The 23,504-nt window shown below is 38.4% G+C and overlaps 1 protein-coding gene across 1 annotated transcript in view; it reads right to left on the reverse strand.

Annotated features, from left to right (window-relative positions):
• The window catches only part of ctnna2 (catenin (cadherin-associated protein), alpha 2), a 673,292-nt gene that overhangs the window by 522,668 nt on the left and 127,120 nt on the right, over nt 1-23,504 (reverse strand). Inside the window, exons 3-4 of the mRNA XM_079811627.1 lie at nt 12,066-12,261; nt 1,630-1,796 (exon numbers count right to left, since the gene is read on the reverse strand). Coding sequence (XP_079667753.1) covers nt 1,630-1,796; nt 12,066-12,261 — 363 coding nt within the window. The remainder of the gene's footprint in view (nt 1-1,629; nt 1,797-12,065; nt 12,262-23,504) is intronic.

The raw sequence follows: 23,504 nt of genomic DNA on the forward strand, positions 1-23,504 counted from the left end.
AGAACACGGATTAAGGGCAAAACTGTAAGAGCAAAAACCCTAAATTCATCCACTCTGAAATATAATTATCTACACCAAAAATACAAATGCAAAATATGAAGCCTATTTAAAGACCTGAGGCAAGATAAGTTGTATTTGAGAGTGTTTTTTATGCATTTTTAATTGACTTATGCCAGGAGGATGTTGCTTTGGCAATATGTGCTATGCAAATAGAGAACAGGGATGGAGCTAAAGATCCCTGTTTCTACAGTAAATAACTTCCTGTGCAAAAAATTATACATTGTAGCATTTTTCAGCCGTTTTGTTTCTTTTTCACACCACATTTGTTGCTCTGGTCCGAATCAGTTGATGAGTTGGTGAAATGAACCAAAATGCAGCCACGTGACAACATACACATCACTCGCTGGCCTGATGTGTCCAGGAACAACTGCGTGGGCTGATTGTATCCCTGTTCATATACTACATAGTTTATGTGTATACACCACTTCAGAATGAAGTGTGGATGCGGCTGGAAAATAATGTTTTACTGCACTGCACATTGCAAATCACTTCAGGAAAAGGCGTGCATTATTTTTGCTAAACTGTGACATGCTCATCTTCCACAAATATTACCAACGCACAGCGCAGCTGACTATGGCTGCTGATTTAGTCCAAAAATGCGCAGTTCTTTAAGCAGTTGGGTCTGTTCGAGGTTGGATCACGTTCTCACCACAAACGAACAGTGTTCGTTTATAAGTGTCCTCTTCAAGGAGGTCTCGGTACGCTTGTTTGGTCCACTTTTGGTGCGCACCTGAGTGGGATTGCTGCATTCACACTTGCCCAAATGAACCGCACCAAGGGGGACAACGAACTCTAGTGCGATTCAACCAAACTAAATGAGGCAGGTGTGAAAGCCCCCTAAGATGGGTAGAGAGTAGGGCTGTATGATCTGTAAACAAAAACAACCAAAAACTAAACTAAAAAAAAAAGAAAATTACAAACTAAACTAAACTAAACTAAACTAAACTAAACTAAACTAAACTAAACTAAACTAAACTAAACTAAACTAAACTAAACTAAACTAAACTAAACTAAACTAAACTAAACTAAACTAAACTAAACTAAACTAAACTAAAGGGTTTACCGCAATCTAACAGATAACATGCATTGTAATGTAAATGAATTAGAGTGAGCTTTTATCTTCTCTGCATTAAACCAAGCTTTTAAAGTAGTTTAAACAATGCTTCCAAATTTCGGATGAGACTTCTTGAGCCAAAACCGATACCAGGGTAGGTCTTAAAGACTATAAGGGCGAACTCGGTCACATTCAATACACCTCCCAGATACACATGGCTCTAATCTCAAAAGTGTGAGAGTAAAACATTAAGAAGGGACTAGGTCATTTGCTGCCCCAGATACATTTGGAAAATAATGAAATGATTTATTAGAAGAATGTATGAGGAGGAAGACTTTTTTACTCTGGGTAAAATGTGTTGACAGTGACTGGTAAAATGTCCCACAGATGTCAGAGACTTTGCAGGAAATACATTTACAAAACATCAAAGCAAAACAAAAAAGTCATAATAAACACAAGAACATTATTAATGTTAAATAAATGATTAATTTCAGATGAACGAGAAGAGAACATACGATCTTGAGGTGAGCCAGGAGCCTCATGACATCAGCCATGTCAGCCAGGATGAGAAGTCGAGTGACGGCAGAGAGGAGGGCGCGGGCAGCACGGACCATCGTGCCACGTTTCACAGAGGAGCAGGGGTCATCCGCGAACTCAGAGGAGGCCATGCGCATCGTCTCACCTGCACATAGACACAAAACAACCAGGACAAAACACAGTTTAATGGTATTCCACAAAGCTGCCTGGACATGTCAATGGTTTATTAATAGCTGTGCATCTGTTTACCAGTGAAATAAACTGCGAGTACAGGCAAGATTGCCAAGAGTGTTCATTAGCGAAACAGCACCCTTCAGAAAACAAATAAATAAATAAAAACATGTGCAGAGGATTGCTTGTGTCTGGAAGACAATGCGCCTGTTTTGTGTCAAACTGTGTCGTCCATGAAATACAGTGCAGTGCATTTTGCCAAAACATTTCAAAACTTGAACCACAAAAGAAGAGATCAATATGCAGAGAATAATAAAACCAGAATAAAGAAAGCTATTTGTAGGTTGTCGTAATAGTGATGTAAGCAGCTGTTTAATACCCTTGCATTTTGATTGCATTACAGTATTACATGACTATGTATTACAGTATTACATGAGAGTATTACATGACTATGCACTTCGTGAACTTTTATTTAGCACTTCATTTTTACATTTTTATTTGTATATATGAAGGTTTTTTTTTTTTTTAAGTAGGGGAAAAGCCTAAAAAATTATTCTGTCTATGCCAGTATGTTACTGTGGCATGCTCACTAAAGTGAAAATGTGCAATTTGTCTCAAGATTCATTGACAGGATCTATTAATGACCCTACAGTAAGTGGACTTCCCACCTTCCATCTGAACAGGAGCCGCAGGCGGGACAGAGTTGATTAATGAAAGCTTACAAAAAGCCTGGCTGAGACATTAGCAAATGTCATTGAATCTGAGAATGATATACAGAGATGAAAGCTTGTGGCAAACTGACTTCACAGACTCTAGGGAAAAAGAGAACGAGGATATTTGTTTTTAAGCCTGTCTGTGGGGGTGAACACTTGCATGAACACAATAAATAAGGCTGTACTTTACCGTATGTGCGTATTCTGCTGTTTCTCTCACACCAGTGAACTAAAATGATAGAATGGCAGCTATTCTTTAAAGTGTCTTGCTGCTGTCCCTCCACTTCCAGAGGAAATGTCAGCACTGTCCTCTGGCTCTGTGTATTTCTGTTGCAGCCCTATCTTCATGGAGATAGGAGGTTATAATCTTTTTTTCCACTATAGCTGTTTTTTAACCCCTACAGTACAATGGAAAGTCTATAGGACAGACATATTGCTCTCTAATTTTCATCCAATCTGTTTGAAACAATCATTATTTTTTGCAATATTGTCCTTTACCTCACTCAGTCTTTTTTACCAACCAGGAATGTATTGTATCGAGGGCAGTGAATTCTATGCGGACTTAATAAATAAATAAATCAGATGGAGAAGATCTCAGTAGGCACAATGTTGAAAGCCTGCCTACTTCCAGTTACTGCCTGATAAGAGAGCATTTCAAGGTTTTAGACACACACAAACACATACGCGCACGCACGCACGCACGCACGCACGCACGCACGCACGCACGCACGCACACACGCACACACGCACACACACACACACACACACACACACACACACACACACACACACACGAAAGGGAGGTAGGTAATACATATTTTTGACATGAGAGGGGATTTGAAAGAGGTCAAAGTTTTCTAGCTATGTTTTTATATGAACAATAAGTAGTTTTGTTAAACGATGAGAAACTGTAAGCTTCATTACTCTACATCCATTGGGATGTCACTACTTCAGCTCGGTAGCAAATTAAGACTACTGAGAAAATAATTATCAGCCCACTATTATTCTGTGTGGCCAAAACAAAACGCTTTGGGTTACGTCTGTAACCCTTGTTCCCTGAGAAGAGAATGAGACACTGCGTCGGTAACGACACTTTGGGGATGCTCCCTTAGCGTAGCACATCTGAAGTATAAATGGAACTATTCCAATCTAGATTGGTGCTGCGTCATGTCGTAGCATTTGACAGCATACACGGAAGCTACAAAGGGATGCAGGCGCACAACAGCGTTAGCTTTCGCGATGAAGCAAGTCACTCCCAGGAATGAAGTGGCGTGGCAATGCGACAAAGTGTCTTGTTCCCTTCTCAGGGAACAAGGGATACAGACGTAACCTGAGACGTTCCCTTTCAAAGGAACTCACACTGCGTCTGTAACGACACTTTGGGGAATGAATATCTTCTATGCCACAATGAAACATGCCTGTCCTAGTGTGAATTTTTAGGGACAACTTAGGACGAGAGCACTCGTGCACCCAGCGTGGAAGAAAGATGCAGACTTTAAAATCTTAGTGGCCCAGCCAGCCGCATCACAAATCTCCTGAAGAGGGACCCCTGAGAGGAGGGCTCTATAAGACGCCATGCTTCTAGTAGAATGCACTCTCAAGACCTCAAGTGAAGGCAAACCACGCATCTGATAAGCCAAGGCAATAGCCTGGACGATCCAGTTGCTAATTGTCTGCTTAGATGCAGGCAGCCCCTTTTTGGGTGACCCAAAGCACACCAACAATTGGTCTGACTTCCTCCATTGAGAAAACTTCTGTATATACATAATCAATGCCCTGAGAGAGCAGAGCAGATGAAGCCTCTGCACTTCCGCTGACACAAGTGGTGGAGGATGGAAGGCCTGAAGAACTACTGACCGTGCCACATTAGATGGCACCTTAGGCACATAGCCAGGTCTAGGATGTAGGATGGCATTCACTCCCCCAGGGGCAAACTCCAGGCAGGTTTGGAGTTATAGACAAGGCCTGGAGGTCCTCTACTCTTTTAAGAGAAGTAATCGCCAAGAGAAAAAAACATTTTAAATGTCAAGTTCTTCGCTGTCGCAGACTCAAGAGCCAGAGACAGCCCTTCGAGGACCACTGCCAGACCCATAGCTTCCATAACATGAAATGTTGTTGAGGGCCTGCAAGGAGTGCTATGATCATGTTGTCATTGTTGTCTGATCGTGTGTGTCTGCCGCGTGCTTTGAATTTGGAGCTCCGCCTCGCTGACTCAAAGTCCTCGATTTTTTCTTCTTATATAACTCAATAAACTAAAATTTTCTCATTTTATAGCAGGTGAACATATCCTCAATATTATTCTATATCTCAAACAATCGGATTGCTTTGATATCGCTACTTATATCCATATTTCCGAACATCCACTACTAGCCTTAGCCCGCTAGCATCACCAGCATGGTCTCGCATATCGCTCGCATTGATTACATTCGTAAAACTCAAGAAATTACTGTGTTCTAATGGCGAATGCATCAGATATATGTCTAACATTACCTTTGAGAGCAGATGAGGACACGTTCGAGCTGCACGCTGTACAGTTGGAGCTGGAGGCTCTGGAGAAGCAGATCGATAACCTCCTGAAGAGACAGGCCGATCTCAGGGATCGACAATCAGAGTTAGAGACATCGCGGGCTGACGCTCACAAGTCCGTAGTAAGTAATGTTATCACTCCGATGTCTTCTACTCCTCGTGTTTCCCTGCTCAGGGCACGAGCACCCAGAACACGATCATCCCAGGCCTCCTTCACTCCGGCGCCGACACACGCCGGCCCTGGGTGATTCAGCAGCGGAAGGCGCGAGCCAGGCCTCGGGCGAGGACCTCTCCGCCGCCACCACCGGTCTTCGATATCTCCACCCGAAACCGTTTCTCCCCTCTTCTCGAGACGGAACGCGACACTGTGATCATCGGCGACTCCATTGTCCGGCATGTACATGCTACCTCAGCTAAAGGTAAGGTGCGCAGTCACTGTTTTCCTGGTGTTCGTGTTCTCGTTGTCGCTGGTACAGACCAAAAACTGGTACACAGAATCTCTTAAATTATAACTTACATTTAGAAGGATGTACTGTTACTTCATCTGCTACAGTTAAAGACCTGGGTGTTATATTAGACAGCAACTTGTCTTTTCAAAATCATATTCCAAATACTACAAAAACAGCCTTCTTCCACCTCAGAAACATCGCTAAGCTACGAAACATGCTATCTGTCTCTGATGCAGAAAAGTTAGTTCATGCATTTATGACCTCTAGACTAGATTACTGTAATGCACTACTAGCTGGCTGTCCTGCCTCCTCAATAAACAAGCTAATATTAGTCCAAAATGCAGCTGCTAGAATTCTTACTAGGTCAAGAAAATATGATCACATAACACCAATTCTAACATCTCTACACTGGTTACCTGTTAAGTTTCGTATATCAATTATAAAGTATTGCTACTGACCTATAAGGCCCTAGATGGTTTAGCTCCTGTGTATTTAACTGAACTTCTATCGCCTTATAACCCATCACGATCTTTAAGATCACTAAACTCTGGGCTTCTGGTAATACAGAGGATATCTAAGTCAACTAAAGGAGGGAGAACGTTTTCATATTTGGCACCTAAACTATGGAATGGCCTTCCTAATAATGTTTGGGGCTCAGACTCACTCCTCCCGTTTAAATCTAGATTAAAGACGCATCTCTTTAGCCAGGCATTCACATGATGCATCTCCTAACCTTGTACTCTATAGTTATATCAGTGCACATGATTATCTTTGCTTAATGCCTTGAACAGAAGCTACGCTAATTATTTTTCTGTTCTGTTTTATCTTGGGGTGCCCATCCCGAGGTAACTAGAGAGTCCGTCAGCTCCAGTCTGGATCCAGCTTCTCGTAAAGAATTCAGATGACCATCACCTGTGAAGAGACGACTCAACTCCTGCGAGGACTTCAGATGACACAGCTCTGCATCAACACGCACTCATGCTCATCTCCATATACCCTATTCATTAACAACATGTATTCTTATTTCTGTGCCATAGTTATTATATTGATTAATAATAGATAGTTAGCTAATCTGTGTGCTTTGTATATGTGCATTTCTGAAATGCATAACATGTACAAATCAATTTAAATTGTAATGTAGATGCATTTTCTGTGAAGCTGCTTTGAAACGATATGTATCGTGAAAAGCACTATACAAATAAATTTGAATTGAATTGAATGATGTCTGAGAACCATACTCGTGCCGGCCAGTATGGGGCTACCAGAAGTAGACTGACTCCGTCTAGACGGACCCCCTCCAGAGCTCCCAGGAGCAGAGTGATTGGGGGAAAGGCATACAGACAAAGCCTCGGCCACGCCTGCACCATGGCATCCAACCCCAGTGTGGCTAGATGCATGAGAGAAAACATCAGTGGACAGTGGGACGTCTCTCGCGACGCAAATAGATCCACTTCCACTGGGCTGAACTTCTCGCATATCGACCTCACCACCTATGGGTGAAGCCTCCACTTCCCAGGCCTTGACAGGATGTCTGCTCCAGGATTCTGGTTGCCTGGGACATACATCATTCTGAGAGACAACAGTTTCCCCTGAGACCAAAGGAGCATCTGATGTGCCAGTTTGCATAAAGGGTGTGATCTCAGCCCTCCCTGACGATTCAAATAGGTGATCACTGATGTATTGTCTGTACATATCAGGACATGGTGACCCTTGAGGTCTGGTAGAAAGCTTCTCAGAGCCTTGAAGACCACTAGCATTTCCAGACAATTTATGTGCAAAGAGGAATGCTGGGCCTGCCACAGACCTCTTGTAAAGCAGCCGTCCATGATGTTAAGTCTGGCCACAGCACGTGTCACAACCTCAACAAGCTCCTCATAAGGCCCCGATCAGACAGAACGTTTATGGCACAGGTCCAGAAATGAGAGGTTGCATACTTCCAGGGAGGTCCTGTAAAAGCCGGGCAACTGCTATTGAGATGCTTACAGGTTTATCCAGGTACTAGAGACCTTGGTGCAGAGCATTTCGGCTAGCATTAGCCGGATAGCATATTGATCCGTAAGATGACCCTCAGCTCTCATTACTGCAACCTTGTTGAAAAACCACTGAAGTCTCTTTCAGTTTGCAGTGGATCTTCTGCATTTTGTTTTTGCTGCATACTTTGTATTGTAGAACTAATGTGGGAAGGTGAAACATTTCCAACATGTTTTAAATAAAGTCAAAAAAGACGAGCAGTTGGCGACAGAAAAACATAACTAGTATCATAGATCTCCAGTGTGTGCTTCTTTGGTCTTATCATTGACTAATAGTAGCTTTATTATCTTTTGGTTGAGTAATTTTTCAATGTCAGTAAATGAATAAATCAACAACTGTGGGATGGGATACAAGTGACAATTAGATTGAAAAAGGACGGCTTCTCGTTTCTATTGTAAGTATTTTCTTTGTCCTTTGACCCCTGTTTCACACATACGGTCAGCCTTGGGAGCGGTAAGTCACTTGGACCATTATGTCCAACTTCATCTTATTAACCTCATCCCAGCTAAAGGTCGGCTTACTAATGGTCCACACAGAGTATTTTAACACACTTCATTCTGCCCCTGCAGATGGGGCTTGGCTCAGTCTCCATCTGTCAGTACAGCAGTCCCTTCACTGCAGATCTGAGAACAGGTGTGCATTTTCACCACAAACGACTCTTAAAAACTCTTTGAAAAGAGATAGAAGTCCATTCATATTTGATCAAAAATACAGTAAAATTTAAAAATAACTATTTTCTATTTTAATGTATTATTCCTGTGATGGCAAAGCTGAATTTTCATCGTCATTACTCTACTCTTCAGTGTCACATGATGCTTCAGAAATCATTCTAATATGCTGATTTGCTGCTCAAGAATTTCTTATTGTTATATACAGTCAAACCAAAAATTATGCAGACACCAGATATATTTTTTTTACTAGTGGGTGCAGGACACTATAGTTCATTTATGTAAGTGAGGATAGCAAAATAAAGTAAACTGTGACATATTATACCAAAAAATTCTTCATTCAGTGGACTAACAGTAAAATTGATTAAAAAAAAATTGTGACCACAGTTTTTCAGACACTTCAACCTGACCATGTTTTGCTTAAGTGTTTTTTTCTTTAATTGCTAATGCGAGCTTTTACTCTGAACAAAATGAAGCATTGCTTGGTAAGTGGTTGACCTAAATTGGTATTATCTAATTGTGTACTTAAATTTAACAGCTGACAGCTGATTGGTTGATTATAATCCATTACATACTTTTCTATCAAAGTTATCTGACATTATCAAGATATGAGAACCCTGGAAATTGTTTTACAGCCCTTATACGCAGAATTTTCCTCTTTGTTTTATCATGAATTAGTTTATATTTAAAGTCCTGGAGATAGACAAATAATCACCCCAGAACCCATTAATATTATATTAGCAAGTCATTTAAACTAAACAAATTAAATTAAGATTTCACATATATTACCTCATTATGCAATCCTCAAAACAAATCACACAAAAAAAGAGAAAACAGATTATTACTAATACAACACAATGATAGGCAATACATTTCAGCTTTTGGAGTTTAAAAGTGGCTTTTTTTCCCTCTTCTCCACAACCTCATAATTGCACTTCGACTGTGTTTATGGGATGATGAATGTTCTGTGGAACACCATCAATAACTGTTTGCCATTTTCATAGAGGTAATTTGGCTGAGCAAACACTACTTCAGTCCTGACCAATGAGTATGCAAGGTTTGGAAAGGGACTCAGTGTGTATGGGAACCAGAGGAGAGAAAACTTAGTAAAGTAGTGTAATGTAGTGAGTGTGTAATGTGCTGCCAGATAAGGGCTGTAAATAAAAGGCAGAACTTATAGGTGAAGGAGGAGAAAAAAGCTATAGCTTAGCTGTCTGCAAACTGTTGCATATGAGCAAAAAAAAAACACTAAAGACCGCAGCAAATTGCCACATTAATGACTTTAATGGTGAGATAATGTGACAGATAAAGCATCTCACTGGTTGCCACATGACTCTAAATGTCTTTATACTCTCTCAAGAAACCAGCATGTTTAGACAGGCAACTAGTCAGGAGACAGCATTTTAGTAACTATCTTACTTTATAAAACCTTTAGAGCTTTAATATAAGTATGTCTGGCTGCTTAAAGGGGAACATGAACTGGCTTTTTAAATTTTTTTATACTGTTGTCTGAGGTCAACTTATGACGTTCACGTGGTTTTTACATTCAAAAACATCATAAAGAATAAGTAATAGGCTATTTTCTGCCTTGATTTTGAGGCTCTCTGAAAAACACTCGGTTTTGATGGGCGTTCCGTACTGAAGACTTGGAAGTAAACGGCTAGGATTGGATAAGATTTGCATATTTAATGAGCTTCAGCTCCCCTCAGTACATGTGGGAATTGTTTTGAAAGTGTCTGGAGAAACGCTGACAGGGCTCGAAAAATATATTTTTCAAACAAACACAATGATTAATCTCTCATCCACCCGCGATTGATTGGAATGTTATTTTTGTATTACTTGGCCGGCCCGATCAGTGAATATAACCGTGAACGATACACAAACACACACGCGCAAGAAAGGAATGTTATTTCACTATTTAAGATAGCCCATCAGCAGGCCGATGATACGTTTTGGTAGCCCGTCTGAAAAACACATAGCCCCGGGACATTGGGCTTTGAAAGCACTGGCGTTACAAGTCCGAGTCTGATCACGAATTAACCAATAACACCTTCTCCAGCCTGTGACAGCGTGCTAAGGTATGTAATCAATAGATATCAAACGATCTGTAACAATGCAATACTTACACATATAAAAAACATGTTTTACTCACATAAGTGTGTTGCACCGTTCCTGTCGAATCCAATATAGAAGGCACAGAATTGTGTTTTAATCTCAATATGTTTGCCAATCCAGTCTCGACCTGTATCTTGTTTACAATCAATTCTGCGGTGAAATGAAGCGAACAAACATGCAATGTCTTACGCACGTGAGCTGGAACCGGCATGTTTATTGCTCGGTAGCGACCCGTTTAGCTCCACGAGTCGGTGGGCGGGCTTGAGGCAGTGCTTCTGCATTCTATGACGTCAGTGATCGACATATTCTGAGATCTCTCATTTTCTAGGCCTGGTGTCAATAAAAGCTTTTCTTTGACTAACAAGGACGTTTTCAGCTCTGAAACTTACAGGATATTCTTATATCACAATGAACTTTTATATATCAAAGGCTCAAAGGAAAGTTGATTTCTCAATTCATCACCCCTTTAATGGGAAGCTGGAACAAATAATCAGCTAAGAAGGAATGTTCTCAGAACTTTGGATAAGTTTCTGGCAAGGTACTTTCAAAGTTATAGACCTTATAGCAGTGCCATGACAGATATGAAATTGAGGCTGTGAGGGATAGACTTACTATGTTTTCAAAGGCACCTGCTGTAATAAAAAAAATAAAAAAAACCTGTATAAAGCTCCACAGCTCATATTGCATATCTACTGACATTTCTTGTAAAGATATATTTTTTTCAGAACAATCAAAAAACACATTACATAACAGTACAACCCACTGAAGAGATTTATGTCTGTCCCTCACAGCCTCGTTTCCATTCCCATTAAAAATCAAAGATGGTTCTGCAGAGAATAAGATCTATGGGGAAAAAATCTTCCAGGAACATTAATAGAATGTTCATTCAAAGTTATCTGGTCTGTAATAATGTTCTCAAAAAGTTAGCAGAAAAACATTATTTATACATTGTTCATGAAAGGTTTTCTGAAACGGTTTTGTTTGATGTTCGGTTGACATTCATCTAACATATTTTAAATGTTGCTACTTGTTTCAGAATGTTGAAGAGCATGCAAAGGAACATGCAAAAGTAGCTTTTCCAAAATGATCAAATTGAGTGTTTCTGAATGTGTATCAGGACGTTTATGAAGGAATCCTCAGATCAAGCGAATCAATCGGGTGAATCAGGTGAATGATTCAATGACCAATTTATAAAGAGAGCTATTCCCTGCATATATAGATACTATATAGATACTATCCACCCTATCCGCCCTAAATAGTATTGAATATTACTAATGTCACTTTTTTTTTTATTAGATGAATGAAAACCTTTTTTCACTGTATTGAGGATGGATAGTATGCACATTGAGATGCAGGCATTTACTTCATTCCTGAATGAATCAGCTGTTTGAACTAATAGAATGAATGAATGAATGACTGAGTGACTTACTCATTTAGACATTTAGACATCTGCCACCCAAAAATGACAATTCTGTCATAATTTACTAACCCTCATGGCCCAAAAGTTTATGTGTAATAAATTCTATGTTGAATCATTTTGTTTACTAAAGCAATTTTTTGTATGAATTAATTTAATTTGATGAATTAATTGCCACATTGTGTAATTAATTAGATTAAAAATGTTGACAGCCCTAGAAATAACGTTTTCATAATGTATTGGCAACATTAGGAAAATGTTCTAAGAACATATTTATTAGTTTTTGTTTAGGACAGTTCCTCGGGGTGATAACAGGCTGCTTACCTTGCTTGCGGACATCCTCTACAGCTGCGATAAGCTCCTCCTTTAGGTCCTGGCTGTCCTTAGCAATCTGCTCACCCTTTTCTAAAAAGTTCTGGGTCGCCTGCTCCACGGACACAGCCAGCACATGAGCCTTCTTAGAGCGGCCCTTTTTCTTACTGGATGGGCCTTTGTTACTGGTGTTGACCAGGGTGGTCACCTGTGGACGAGAAGAGTCAAAGATGAAGATAAATATAAAGATTGTTGTGTAAAAAGACTCCTTCTACTCACATTTCGACTGAACTGCATAAAGTAGGTCTAGCAGTGTAGCTCATATGGCACATTTCATGAAAAGTGTAATGTACACAGGGAGGATTGAGCTTAAGTTTGTTTATTTCTAAACCAATGGGTCAGAAAACTGCTGGGTTTGTGTGTTGCTTTCAGAATTATGAACAAGTAAGGGGACGCTCGCAACAGTCAAAGACATCTATAGCTCACATACATAGACCAACAATTTAATAATTTAATAATTTAATAATGCAGTCGAGCGCAAGGACGTGCCTCAAGTGTACACTTCAAACTCCCCACTAAATATCAAACATAAGTTAATGTCACCATACAAAGTCAAATGTAAAATCTAAACCTTGAAAGGTAAAAATGCAAGCATTTAAATTATTGTTTTAGTTTAGTTAAATAAATGTGTCAATACCTGATTTTATTTCCAATTAATCATAAAGAAATATTTAAGAAATGTAATATCTTAAGATTAAATAAATAAATAAAAATAATTAAGTAAAATAACAATAAATAGTTTTAACCCTCTGGGGTTCTTCATTTATGGGTCACACTCAGGACCTTCAGGTCAAAAATGACCCGGAGGGCGGGATAAAGATAAAAAAGATTTGAGTGTTTTTTTTGGTGTTTTGAGATAATTTTATGATTTATAATTAATATTTATGCAATAATTATGACCATTTTTTCCCCATTGAATATAATAAAAAAATGTATATCTATATATAATGTATTTTTATTTTTTATTAAAGCTGTATTTAATTTTAGAGTCAAGCCTAGGCCTCATGAAAGCAATTTTTTAAATGAGATCGGTGCCAACCGGTGGACACATTGAGCATTTTTATTTTTTAAATTGTAGCTTCATCGGAATGGTCCGAAACTTGGTGACTTTATTGGTACTTGGTATATGAACACCCGGAAAAATTGGGGACAGGATTTGAAAAGTCTAAGTGGTCGTAAAAAAAAAAAGTCACACTCAGGACCTTCGGGTCAAAAATGACCCCCATAGGAAATGAATGAGCAATTAGTTTTTTTGTGCATACAATCAACAAATCAGCCAGGATGCAGAAAAAAAGGACTCAACAGTGAAAGGGTGAATTTCTAAAACATCAAGAGTGCAAGACAGCAAAAAAACTCACACACACACAAACTTATACACACAAAAACACACGTAAACACAAATTAACGTGTGCCATTCCAAAAGCTAATTGTGTTTGTGTGTGTGTGTGTGTGTGTGTGAGTTTTTTTGGTCTGTTTTGCACTTTGGATGTTTTAGAGATTCACCCCTTCACTGTTGAGTCATTTTTTCTGCATCCTGGCTGATTTGTAGATTGTATGCACAAAAAAACTCAGTATTTTCATATTTTTGCCAATTTCCCATTCATTTCCTATGGGGGTCATTTTTGACCCGTAGATCCTGAGTGTGACTATTTTTTTTTACGACCACTTAGACTTTTCAAATCCTGTCCCCAATTTTGTTGGGTGGTCATATACCAAGTACCAATAAAGTCATTAAGTTTCGGATCATTCCGATGAAGCTACGATTTTTAACATTTTTTATTTTAAAAAATTCGGGTCAGAAATTACCGAAGAGCCCCAGAGGGTTAAATAAGCTTTTGTTTGTGTTTTTTAAAGAAATACTGTTAATGTTGGAAATTGTGATAGTAATTTTTTTCTATGATTCTTTGATTAACAAAGTAAAACAACAGCATTTCACATATCTACAGTATATGGGATATTTATACAGGGTATTTATATACATTCAGGAAGTTATTACCATCAATACCATCATTGTATTGTACTGTAGTTTTTTGTATAGGCATTTACCTTTTATATCAGTGTTTTTTGGATGGCTTATAAGTAGCAAAATGTCTCTTTTAAGTTTGTAAAATGAGTTTAACACTGCATCGCAATCAAAATCCTCAACTTTCCCACATTAACGCAAAATAATGCATTTGGACTGTATAAAAATGCTTACTTGCTTTGACAGAAGAGATTATTTTCATGGCAGACATTTCTGGCAATTTACATTTGTCTACACGATTAGATCTACACAATCCTAATAAAGCCTGTGCTGTTAAGAAACATTGTATGTGATGTATAGCGACTCATTCAATAGTCAGGCATTATGCTCCCGAAGGGCCTATAAAACAGTGCTGGTTTTCACTTTCTGCTACAGGACTCTGCTGGGACTGTTCTCCCAAGGTAATGTATTTTCAAGGACACCCACGCTAAGCAATTACCATAGTACAACAAAGAACTAACTTGAGTTCCTAGTCCAAACTCAGCCTATACGGCTGATAAAACTTAAGATCCCCTTTGCCTGAACATTTATCACAGTTATTCTCAAAGTCGATGCACAGAATAACACTGGATTACACTGAAGTGCCCCTATTATGCTTTTTCGAGTATTACCTTTCATGCAATGTGTAATGTAAACGATCTGCAAAGATGTGAACCCGAAAGTCCACAATAAATAAAGTGGTAACACTTTACAATAAGGTTCATTAGTTAACATGAATTAACTACATTAGTTAACATGAACTAACAATGCACTTATAAAGCATTTATTTATCTTTGTTAATGTTAATTTCAACATTTACTAATGCATTATTCAAATCTTGTTAACATTAGTTAATGCGCTGTAAAATAACATGAACAAACCACGAACAGCTGTATTTTTATGAACTAACATCAATTTCATTTTGTTACGACTATGTCACTGGGTAATACATCTGCATAATGCCGAATGTTTCCATTGGCTAATGTCCCGCCAACAACAAATACTTTGACCCGTCCTCAAACACTGTAGCTGGTGTTGTTGTGTACATGTTGAGAAGATGCTGTTTTCTGCGCTGCAAAAGCAAATTCTCTTTGTAAACACTAAAGGATGAGGATGTGAAGAGTCAGTGGTTAAAATTACCACAGCGATACAACAGCAGTATAACCTTTTGTTGATTGCTTCTCAAATCTCCAGAGGTCTAAATGGGATTTACAAAACGCTTATCCATTAAAGAAGGGACAGTAGGCTACCCACTTTATTTGAACCAACTTGCTCCTCAGAATCACAACCTATAATTATGATTCATTAGGTATCTGGCTAACCGGCTAACGTTATTACTGTCTTACTTAAAATACTTTTGTAAATCAGCTGTGGGCCACTATTATCTAAAACTGTGTCCATTAATGCAGATTGTCTGTTGTTCTTACTACTTCGAGTAATGATACAGAATGGAGCAAGATTTGTTTTACAAACTTTAATGTTAAATCAGGCAATTTGAGAGACCGCACAAAGTCAGAAAAGTCAGAACAAATTTACTGCGCATGTGTAGAATTCGTCCACCTGTGGTTGAGTATTCTTTGAAAGCTGTGCGGACACGACATTCGTGACGCAGAAATGGAAGTATACCCGAGGCTTAATGGGGCATTTAGTTTACGACAGGCACTGTAAGTGGTAGACCAATCACAAAAGACTGGGCCATTTGACCAATCAGAGCCGAGAAGGCTCGTGGAAAGGAGGGATTTAGAGAGACTGAATCATTGGACGAGTTGTTTAAGAATCATTGAAAAATGTGGTGATGTGCAATGTATATTATGAGACAATTTAAGTGCTTTTTTTTTACCTTTGATGCATGTAAACCTGTTACTAATAGGGGCAGTTTAAGAGAGGTTTAAAAGAGAACATTGCAAGTGATCTTAAATAAATTCAGCTTAGACTGGGTTAATGATGATGAGAAAAAAAAAAGATGGAAATGACTTTGCAAGGCAAAGCTTATGTAAGGCATAACAGTTAATATTGCCAGCAAATGTTGCATTAAGCTTCATTACAGGATCTAGATAAATGGTATTCAATCTAACATTCTTCACTAAACAGAGTTCAGAAAGTTTAGAAGATACATGATACAGTCTAAAACGGTCGTTATCACAAAACAAACCCCGGCAAGGTTATACAGCATGAAGAAAAGATGAAAGATTCAGGTAAGAAGCTATGACAGCTCTGCTGGGAATAGGTTGCCTCAGACTACACAAATATATGACTGCAGAATGCTGCCATTGACCAATCAGAATCAAGTAAAGGAGGAATAGTTATTTTGAGTCAGATCTTTCCCATCAATTGACCTATCGGTAAGCCCCTCCCCTCGAACGCAGATGAGCCAATACCAGTTGAGTATCAGTTGCGCTGGGACCAGAACTCGGACATCTTTAGGTTTCAGCGCCATAGAGAAACATTGGAAAATCCAAAGCGGTCATCGATTTGATGGTGTTTATGCTACAAAAATGCTAAAATGTCGTGCCTGAGGTACTGTAACACTGATTCCAGGGATCCTGAGAGGATTTTTTGTTTGTCATACTCTCGTTAAGTTACGATTAAAGTCCCTGCTAACATACAAACCAAAATAACTAACTGTTCTCACGTCATGTAACACTGTAGGTCAAAAACATGAAGGTCTACATTTCAGTGCCTCTCCATATTAAACTGGTTATATGTAAATTAATTTAATTTTAGATATTTTTAAGGTCTACATTATCTGTCCTTCTAAGGAGGACTCCTATTTTGATGGGTATTATAGTCTACGGGTAACGTTAGTGAAAGGAAGAGCTCTCACGCAGTTTATCGGAGTTGTTTTGCAGATGCAAAGTTTACCAGTTATTAACTGCACCCTCGAAATGCATACGGTCTGTGTATATGTTTGTTTACTGTTAGTTGTATGAGTGTTTTTGTGTAATTTGCTGTGTATGTTAATGGTAATGCAACGGAGAGAGATAGTTTGTGAGTGAGTCGTTAATGCGCACTTCTTATGCTTTGTTTGTTCAGCGCTTACGAGTATTTTTTGGAGTGAAAAAGGACACAATAAACTTGATAAACCATCAGTTAAGTTTGGTCATCATTCGGACGGGATATACGCTACATTCTGTGTCCAAAAACATCTTGGGATAAGGTTTTCACACTGACAGCTGTCATTGTAAGATATAGCAACTCCGTTTGTTTGATCGAGTTAGCAACTGTAACTAAGGGGGGCGGGGCTTACCGATAGGTCAATTGGTTAGTCCAATTCACAATCACAAACATGAATCTAAATATTAGTCAAAAACCAAATTGTATGACTACAGAAGATTTGTAATATGATGCACAAGTCATTTAGACCCCTTTTATGAGGCTTTTATGGTGTTTCGTGTCCCTTCAGAAAATCTTGACAGCCCTATCCATCATTCATGCCTTTCATATTGAAAACAGAAGTCATAAAATTCACCTTTTTTGTTAAACAAGACAAAAAGAAAGAAAGTCATGCAGGTTTGGAACTACAGTACATGAGGGTGAGTAAATAATGACAGAATTGTTATTCTCGGGTTAATCCCTTTAATATACTGCTACATCCAATTCAAAACTTGCTGAAAAATCCTGTTTTCACTGTCGAGGAGTTCAGTGCTCCTGTAAAGGGAATTCCCTGACACTACTATCACTCATCACCACACAATCAATCCCAACTGAGACTTACCTTACCTCTTGGATAACACTGTCAGAGCCAATAGCAGAGTCAGCAAGACAAATGAAGCACTACCATTCATAAGTGAACCCCAGTTCTGGAATTCTCTGTTCTATAATATTGTGTGAACAATAAAACTCCAGTCATTTCCCAAGGACAGGGGGTAAGTTTTCAATAGTATTATGACAACAAAAGTGTAAAAAATGAGAGCAATAGAAAGACAGTCACGAATGGATTTCTGTGTGAGCACCTCCTCCTTCCTTGTTCTGTGTAACACACAGAGATGAAGTCTATCCTCCTGTGCCCAGAGCATTGATTTATCTATAGCGCTAGAGGCTAACCTTCCAGACACTTTCTGGGCTGGCTTTCATCATTATCATGATCTGATCAGCACTGACCATGAAATCTGATCACTTCTATGAGGTAAGTAACATTCTAGAGGGCTTTTCACGCTTGAAATATTATCATTATAAAACCTGGGTAAACGGAAAATTGCAAATTTTTTACCCGGGGTTGACAATAAATCATGGGTATTTATAAACTTTTATAAACATTTCACACTGTACATTCCTAAACCCTTGGTTAACATCCTGATTTTCATATAGGGGTGCCAGTGTCATTGATTGGGCGAATGCAGCATGCAACCTTTTTTTAAAAAGTACATATTGCCAATTGAATGTACTTGTGAGACTATAAAGGTAAGAACGAGACCGTCTCTTCTTCACTCCAATTCATTGACATTTTTCCCCTCAAACGCTGAAATTGAAAGCTCTAGTGTAAAGTTCTGCCAATAAGATTCAATGTTATGTCACTTATCACATCCAGACATAACCAATCTTGTCCTATAACTCAGAATATAAAAGATGGTCACTTAGACATGTCTGAGTTCACAGATGCTGACGCCAACATTTACCTCCATCCTCCCCACCACCACCAGGATGGTCCCCGCCTATACCTCCCAGGAGTCGGCCGTCAGAGTCCTTCACCCTTGAGACGGGAGGTACGGACGGGGTTTCTATGCCAAAGAAACTCTAAATATAATACTTGCTGGTCTGTTAATAAATGTGTTACTTCATTGTACTCATCTGGCCTCCCGAGTCTTTCTGTTAGAACTACTTTCCATTTGAGAGTATTAAGCATGTGAATGTGAAGCACACGATTGACTGTCAGTTGCTAAGCATTAAAGGTCCACTGTGTAATATTTAGGAGGATCTATTGACAGAAATGCAATACATAACTATGTTTTCAGTGGTGTATAAAGACCTTACATAATGAACCGTTATGTTATGTTTTTATTACCTTAGGATGAACCATTTCTATCTACAACATACATACTCCTTGGGTCCCCTTGCAGTGAAGTCCCCATTTTGCACCGTCAGTAGCCCTAAAAGGACAAACTTCTCTATAGACCGCTATCTACTCTGTTGTCTCATTTGACGGCATCTTTGTCCTGTGTTGGCCACCGTAGCTTCTCTATGCTTCGAAAGGGAGCGGTGAGCGGGGGGCAGTTGCAATTCGCAACCTCACAGAGATGCCACTAAAATGTACACACTGAACCATTAAGCCGTAACATTCACTGCATTGTTTTACACTGCACACATATGGCACTGTGATGCAGGTTTAATAGCACAAAAGCATTGCTGACCCTGCTTTGGAGCTAGGTTTCATAACCACGGTTAAATAAACCCTGCTTTTAAATTGTAGGTGTAAAACGTTCCTTTCCTTTAAAGTGTTTTTTTTTTCTATTATACAGATGGAAAGACTTTTGAGGACTGGTTCTACTGAAAAGTTTTCTGCTGTTTGGGATTCATTTTGACGTTTTGACAAGTTGGCTGTTCAGCCAGCCCCCAGTGACTTCTCTGAGGCTTAAGCTTAAGCATCCCATCTGGGCACCTTGAATGTTGCACTTTTGTATACTGGACCGAGTATTTGTTATTTACTTGATTCTATTATTTTTGTTTTGTGTGTGAGTGTTTAGTCCGAGCCAATGTTGTTTGTTACGTGTTTTAACTTGTAAAATCCTTCAAATAAAGTATTTAAAAAATAAAAAAGTGGGGTTTTGTACGACGATAACACAGGGTTAAGCATAATGTGAAAAGTCCTTATGTATGTTTAAAGTGTCTAAGGCTGTTAACTGGTTCATCTGAACCAGCTGGATTCAGATCAAAGGATATAGAGTGAATATGACCTAAAACTGCTTAGTCCTTGAAACAGGCTTGTTCTAACAGAAGCAATTTACTTTTTTTGTCTTGATTTATTTTTGCTTGATATGTAACTTCATTAAAACTGTCATGTCAAAATGATTCTTTCATTACAATATTTTAACTATTGAGGTCAACTAAAGTTGTTAAGAGCTGCCTGCAAGGAGTGAAATTAGTATCATTAATGAGAAGTTTTCTACTTTTTTCTTTTAATTAAATTATCATAAGATAAAATATTCAAGAGTCAGACAGATTCACATATTGATGAAACAACTGCACAACTCATGCGAAGCCCTCCAAGTCCATCTGACAACTCTGGTCTAATTGGAGACACACTCCACTGCTGGGATTTTATCGGCTGGGTTTCCATGGAGACGCCCACAGTCCTGTCAAAGCCGTCAACAAAAGGTCCAGGTGAAAATAAAAGTTGCACTGCCACATTATATTGCACAGCTGATGTGGCAAAAGTCAACAAAACTATGAAATGAAACAACTGGAAATGTAATATACAGTGACCAAACATTGCCAAACAAACCAAAACTAACAAACCTAAAAAAATCTTCCTGTGAAAAGTTTTGACTGAAGTTTATTTCTTTGAAATAAATGCCAATTATTATTCTTTTTTTTAATACATTTTGTTATATAATACAAAGACATTTATATATTTTAACTGTGGCTTGTGTGTCTTTATATATGCACACACTAACTTGGGGTCAGTAAGATTTTTTGTTACAGAAGTTAATAATTTTATTCGGCAATGATGCATTAAAAAATGTAATGTCAAAAAAGACATTTACATTGTTTTTTGCCCTTTCTATTCATCAAAAAACTAAAAAAAATCCTGAAAACAAATGCGTCAGAGTAAATCAGCATATTAGAATAATTTCTGAATGAACATGTGACACTGAAGACTTTCCTCTACAGGAATAATGTACATTTTAACACAGTCTACATGAACACAATATTACAGTGTTTTTCAACAAATAATTGGAGCCTTAATAAATAGCATTCCCTTCTGCAACATAATTTTTTTGGTATTCTCTATACAGACAGACAACTTCACCAAGATAGATGATTTGCCTGGAAGTGCCGTGGGAAAGCTCATTATTTCCCCACTAAGATTCCTAAGACTGTGTTTCAGGTGTCCATGCCAAAATGATCACGGTTGCTAACAGCAGAGGATGTCAAGGGGAAGAAAAGACACCATCTAACAGTTTCTACCAGCCAGCCCACAATCCTTTCATGGTGTCAGAAAAACAGAGGGTGGCAGTAATCCTACATGGGGGGCCTAAAAGAAGGGGAGTCTGCTTGAGTTGGGAAACCTAATTGAAACCGTTAACCTAAAATGACAAATGAAGCGGCAAAGCCACTCCACCTACTTTTGATTTCAAGAAAGTGCTGGTAGCGATGAGGTGCTCTTAATAGTTATGCATGACAACAATGAAAGAAAAGTACTACTTTCAGTGTCAGTCCATTTTCTTGAAACAGAAAAATGTCACAAAAAAGCTATGGTGAAAGAAGAAAATAGCATAGAAAAAAGAATAAAATGGTAATGGAGAGTGCTTATACATCACATATTTTTTCTGTCTAATGCTGTGCCAAGCAGAAAAAACACATCCAAAAAAGCCTCTTTGAATTTCACATGAAAAGTGTTAGATAGTAAACAAGCCTTTCTGTTATAGTAATTAACTGCTTATTAAATCATACAGAATAGTATTATTATTCGTGATGTGTGTCATAATCATTATTCTTTGTTTCACAACATTATAAAAGGCAATCCGGGTCCCAGTTGAAACAGTTTGAACTGAGCGTCACATTACAATACTTGACCTGCCACATTGAAGCAAGTTATGTGAAACGGCCTTTTTAAACATTTAAACATTTGACAAGTACAACCAAACCGGTGTGATTAAAACATTTAGCGTGTGACGTAATAATCAACAGATATAGAATTGTTGATAGCCGATGCTGAAATCTTAGAGAGCAGGGTCGCCATGATGACTGATACAAAGCCAATATATATGATATCACTCTATATAAAACACATGCATAACAATTGTTGAAAATAATTTTGTAATAATATTTACTAAATTCGAAATAAATTATTTGAAAATGGATTATATTTAAAGCATAATTTGAACTTGATTAAAAAAAAACAAAAAAACGGTTACACTTTATTTTAAGTGCCCCTATTATGCTATTTTCAAGTTTCCTAATTTTGTTTTGGAGGTCTCCAATGTCTTCTTGACTTGATGCTATCCAATATCCGTGCAGTGCAGTGTTTGAGGTGGTTCAAGTTTGTCCTGGTGCGGACGGGCAAAATGCTAATGTTCATCTTGACGTCCCAACAAAATGGTTTGCGGTTCGTTTGAAAAACGATTCGTTTAATTGAGTCGACTCTTACTTTTGAGAGACAATAACTTTATAAACTTTCAGCTGTAAATCTTTGCAGGATGTTTTCATTCACTTAGCTATGTTACACACTACCATGAAAGGTAATTTTCACAAATCCATAATAGGGGCTTGAAAGTGTCACTGTTACCAAAAACCAAAAAACCTCTAAAATGATATTATACTTCACATGTCAACTTCTTGATTTTGCAATCATGCAGTAATTTTAACAATTTATTTGCAAAAAAACACTGTGATCTGGTAAGTCTGTGCACACTGGGAATCATATTTTCTCAAGAAAATGATATAAATGCATATTTGCTGAATTCTGATGGTAGGTGATTAAGTATTATTATGTTTTCCTTTCTGTTACTAATTAAAAAATGGCAAATACCGACCGATATATTGGCCCTGGCTGTCGACCACTATTATAGACATTCAAATAATCACATCATTTAGGGAGATTTTGAGCTAAATATAAAGCAAACAATTGACTAAAGAACTCATGCAGTAGTCAGAAAAAATTCAATAAGTATGTATTCAGTATCATTCTAGCCACTGTCTTGAGATGTGAGCGTTCCACTTCATTTACTGGATTTAAACTTATATTTAGCACATTTAAATTATGCTTTGACAGATTAGTTAGATATCTGCCCACAGAGTGATTCAGCATTGTGAGAATTTAGCCACTAATTTTAGATCTCACTAGATGTCCGATGTCCTGCCATACATGACAGGGACTTTCTCCAGCAGTGAAAAGGAGAAAAAAGAAAAAATGCTGACAGAAGAAAGGGAGGGAAGCCCTATGGGATGAGAAGTCAGAAGGAAAGAATGAGGACATGTGTGCTTGAGCTGTCCTGAGGCCCAATTTGAGAGACATATCATGCCGAGATGAAGCAGGTGGCCTGGAGAATAGACTGACAGCTCAGTGTAAAAGCATACCTATCCATGCGATGAGATCTAACGCTTAGTCAGGCTCACTTAACCCGCGAACCCATGCACACGGCCAGACTGGAGACATGATGAGTTATTTCACTTCAGTAAACCAAAGAAATAAACATCCGTTTATTTAAAACAACTGCTTAGTGTAGCGG

Source organism: Gobio gobio (genome assembly GCF_949357685.1).
Source record: "Gobio gobio genome assembly, chromosome: 3".
NCBI classification, from domain to species: Eukaryota; Metazoa; Chordata; class Actinopteri; order Cypriniformes; family Gobionidae; genus Gobio; species Gobio gobio.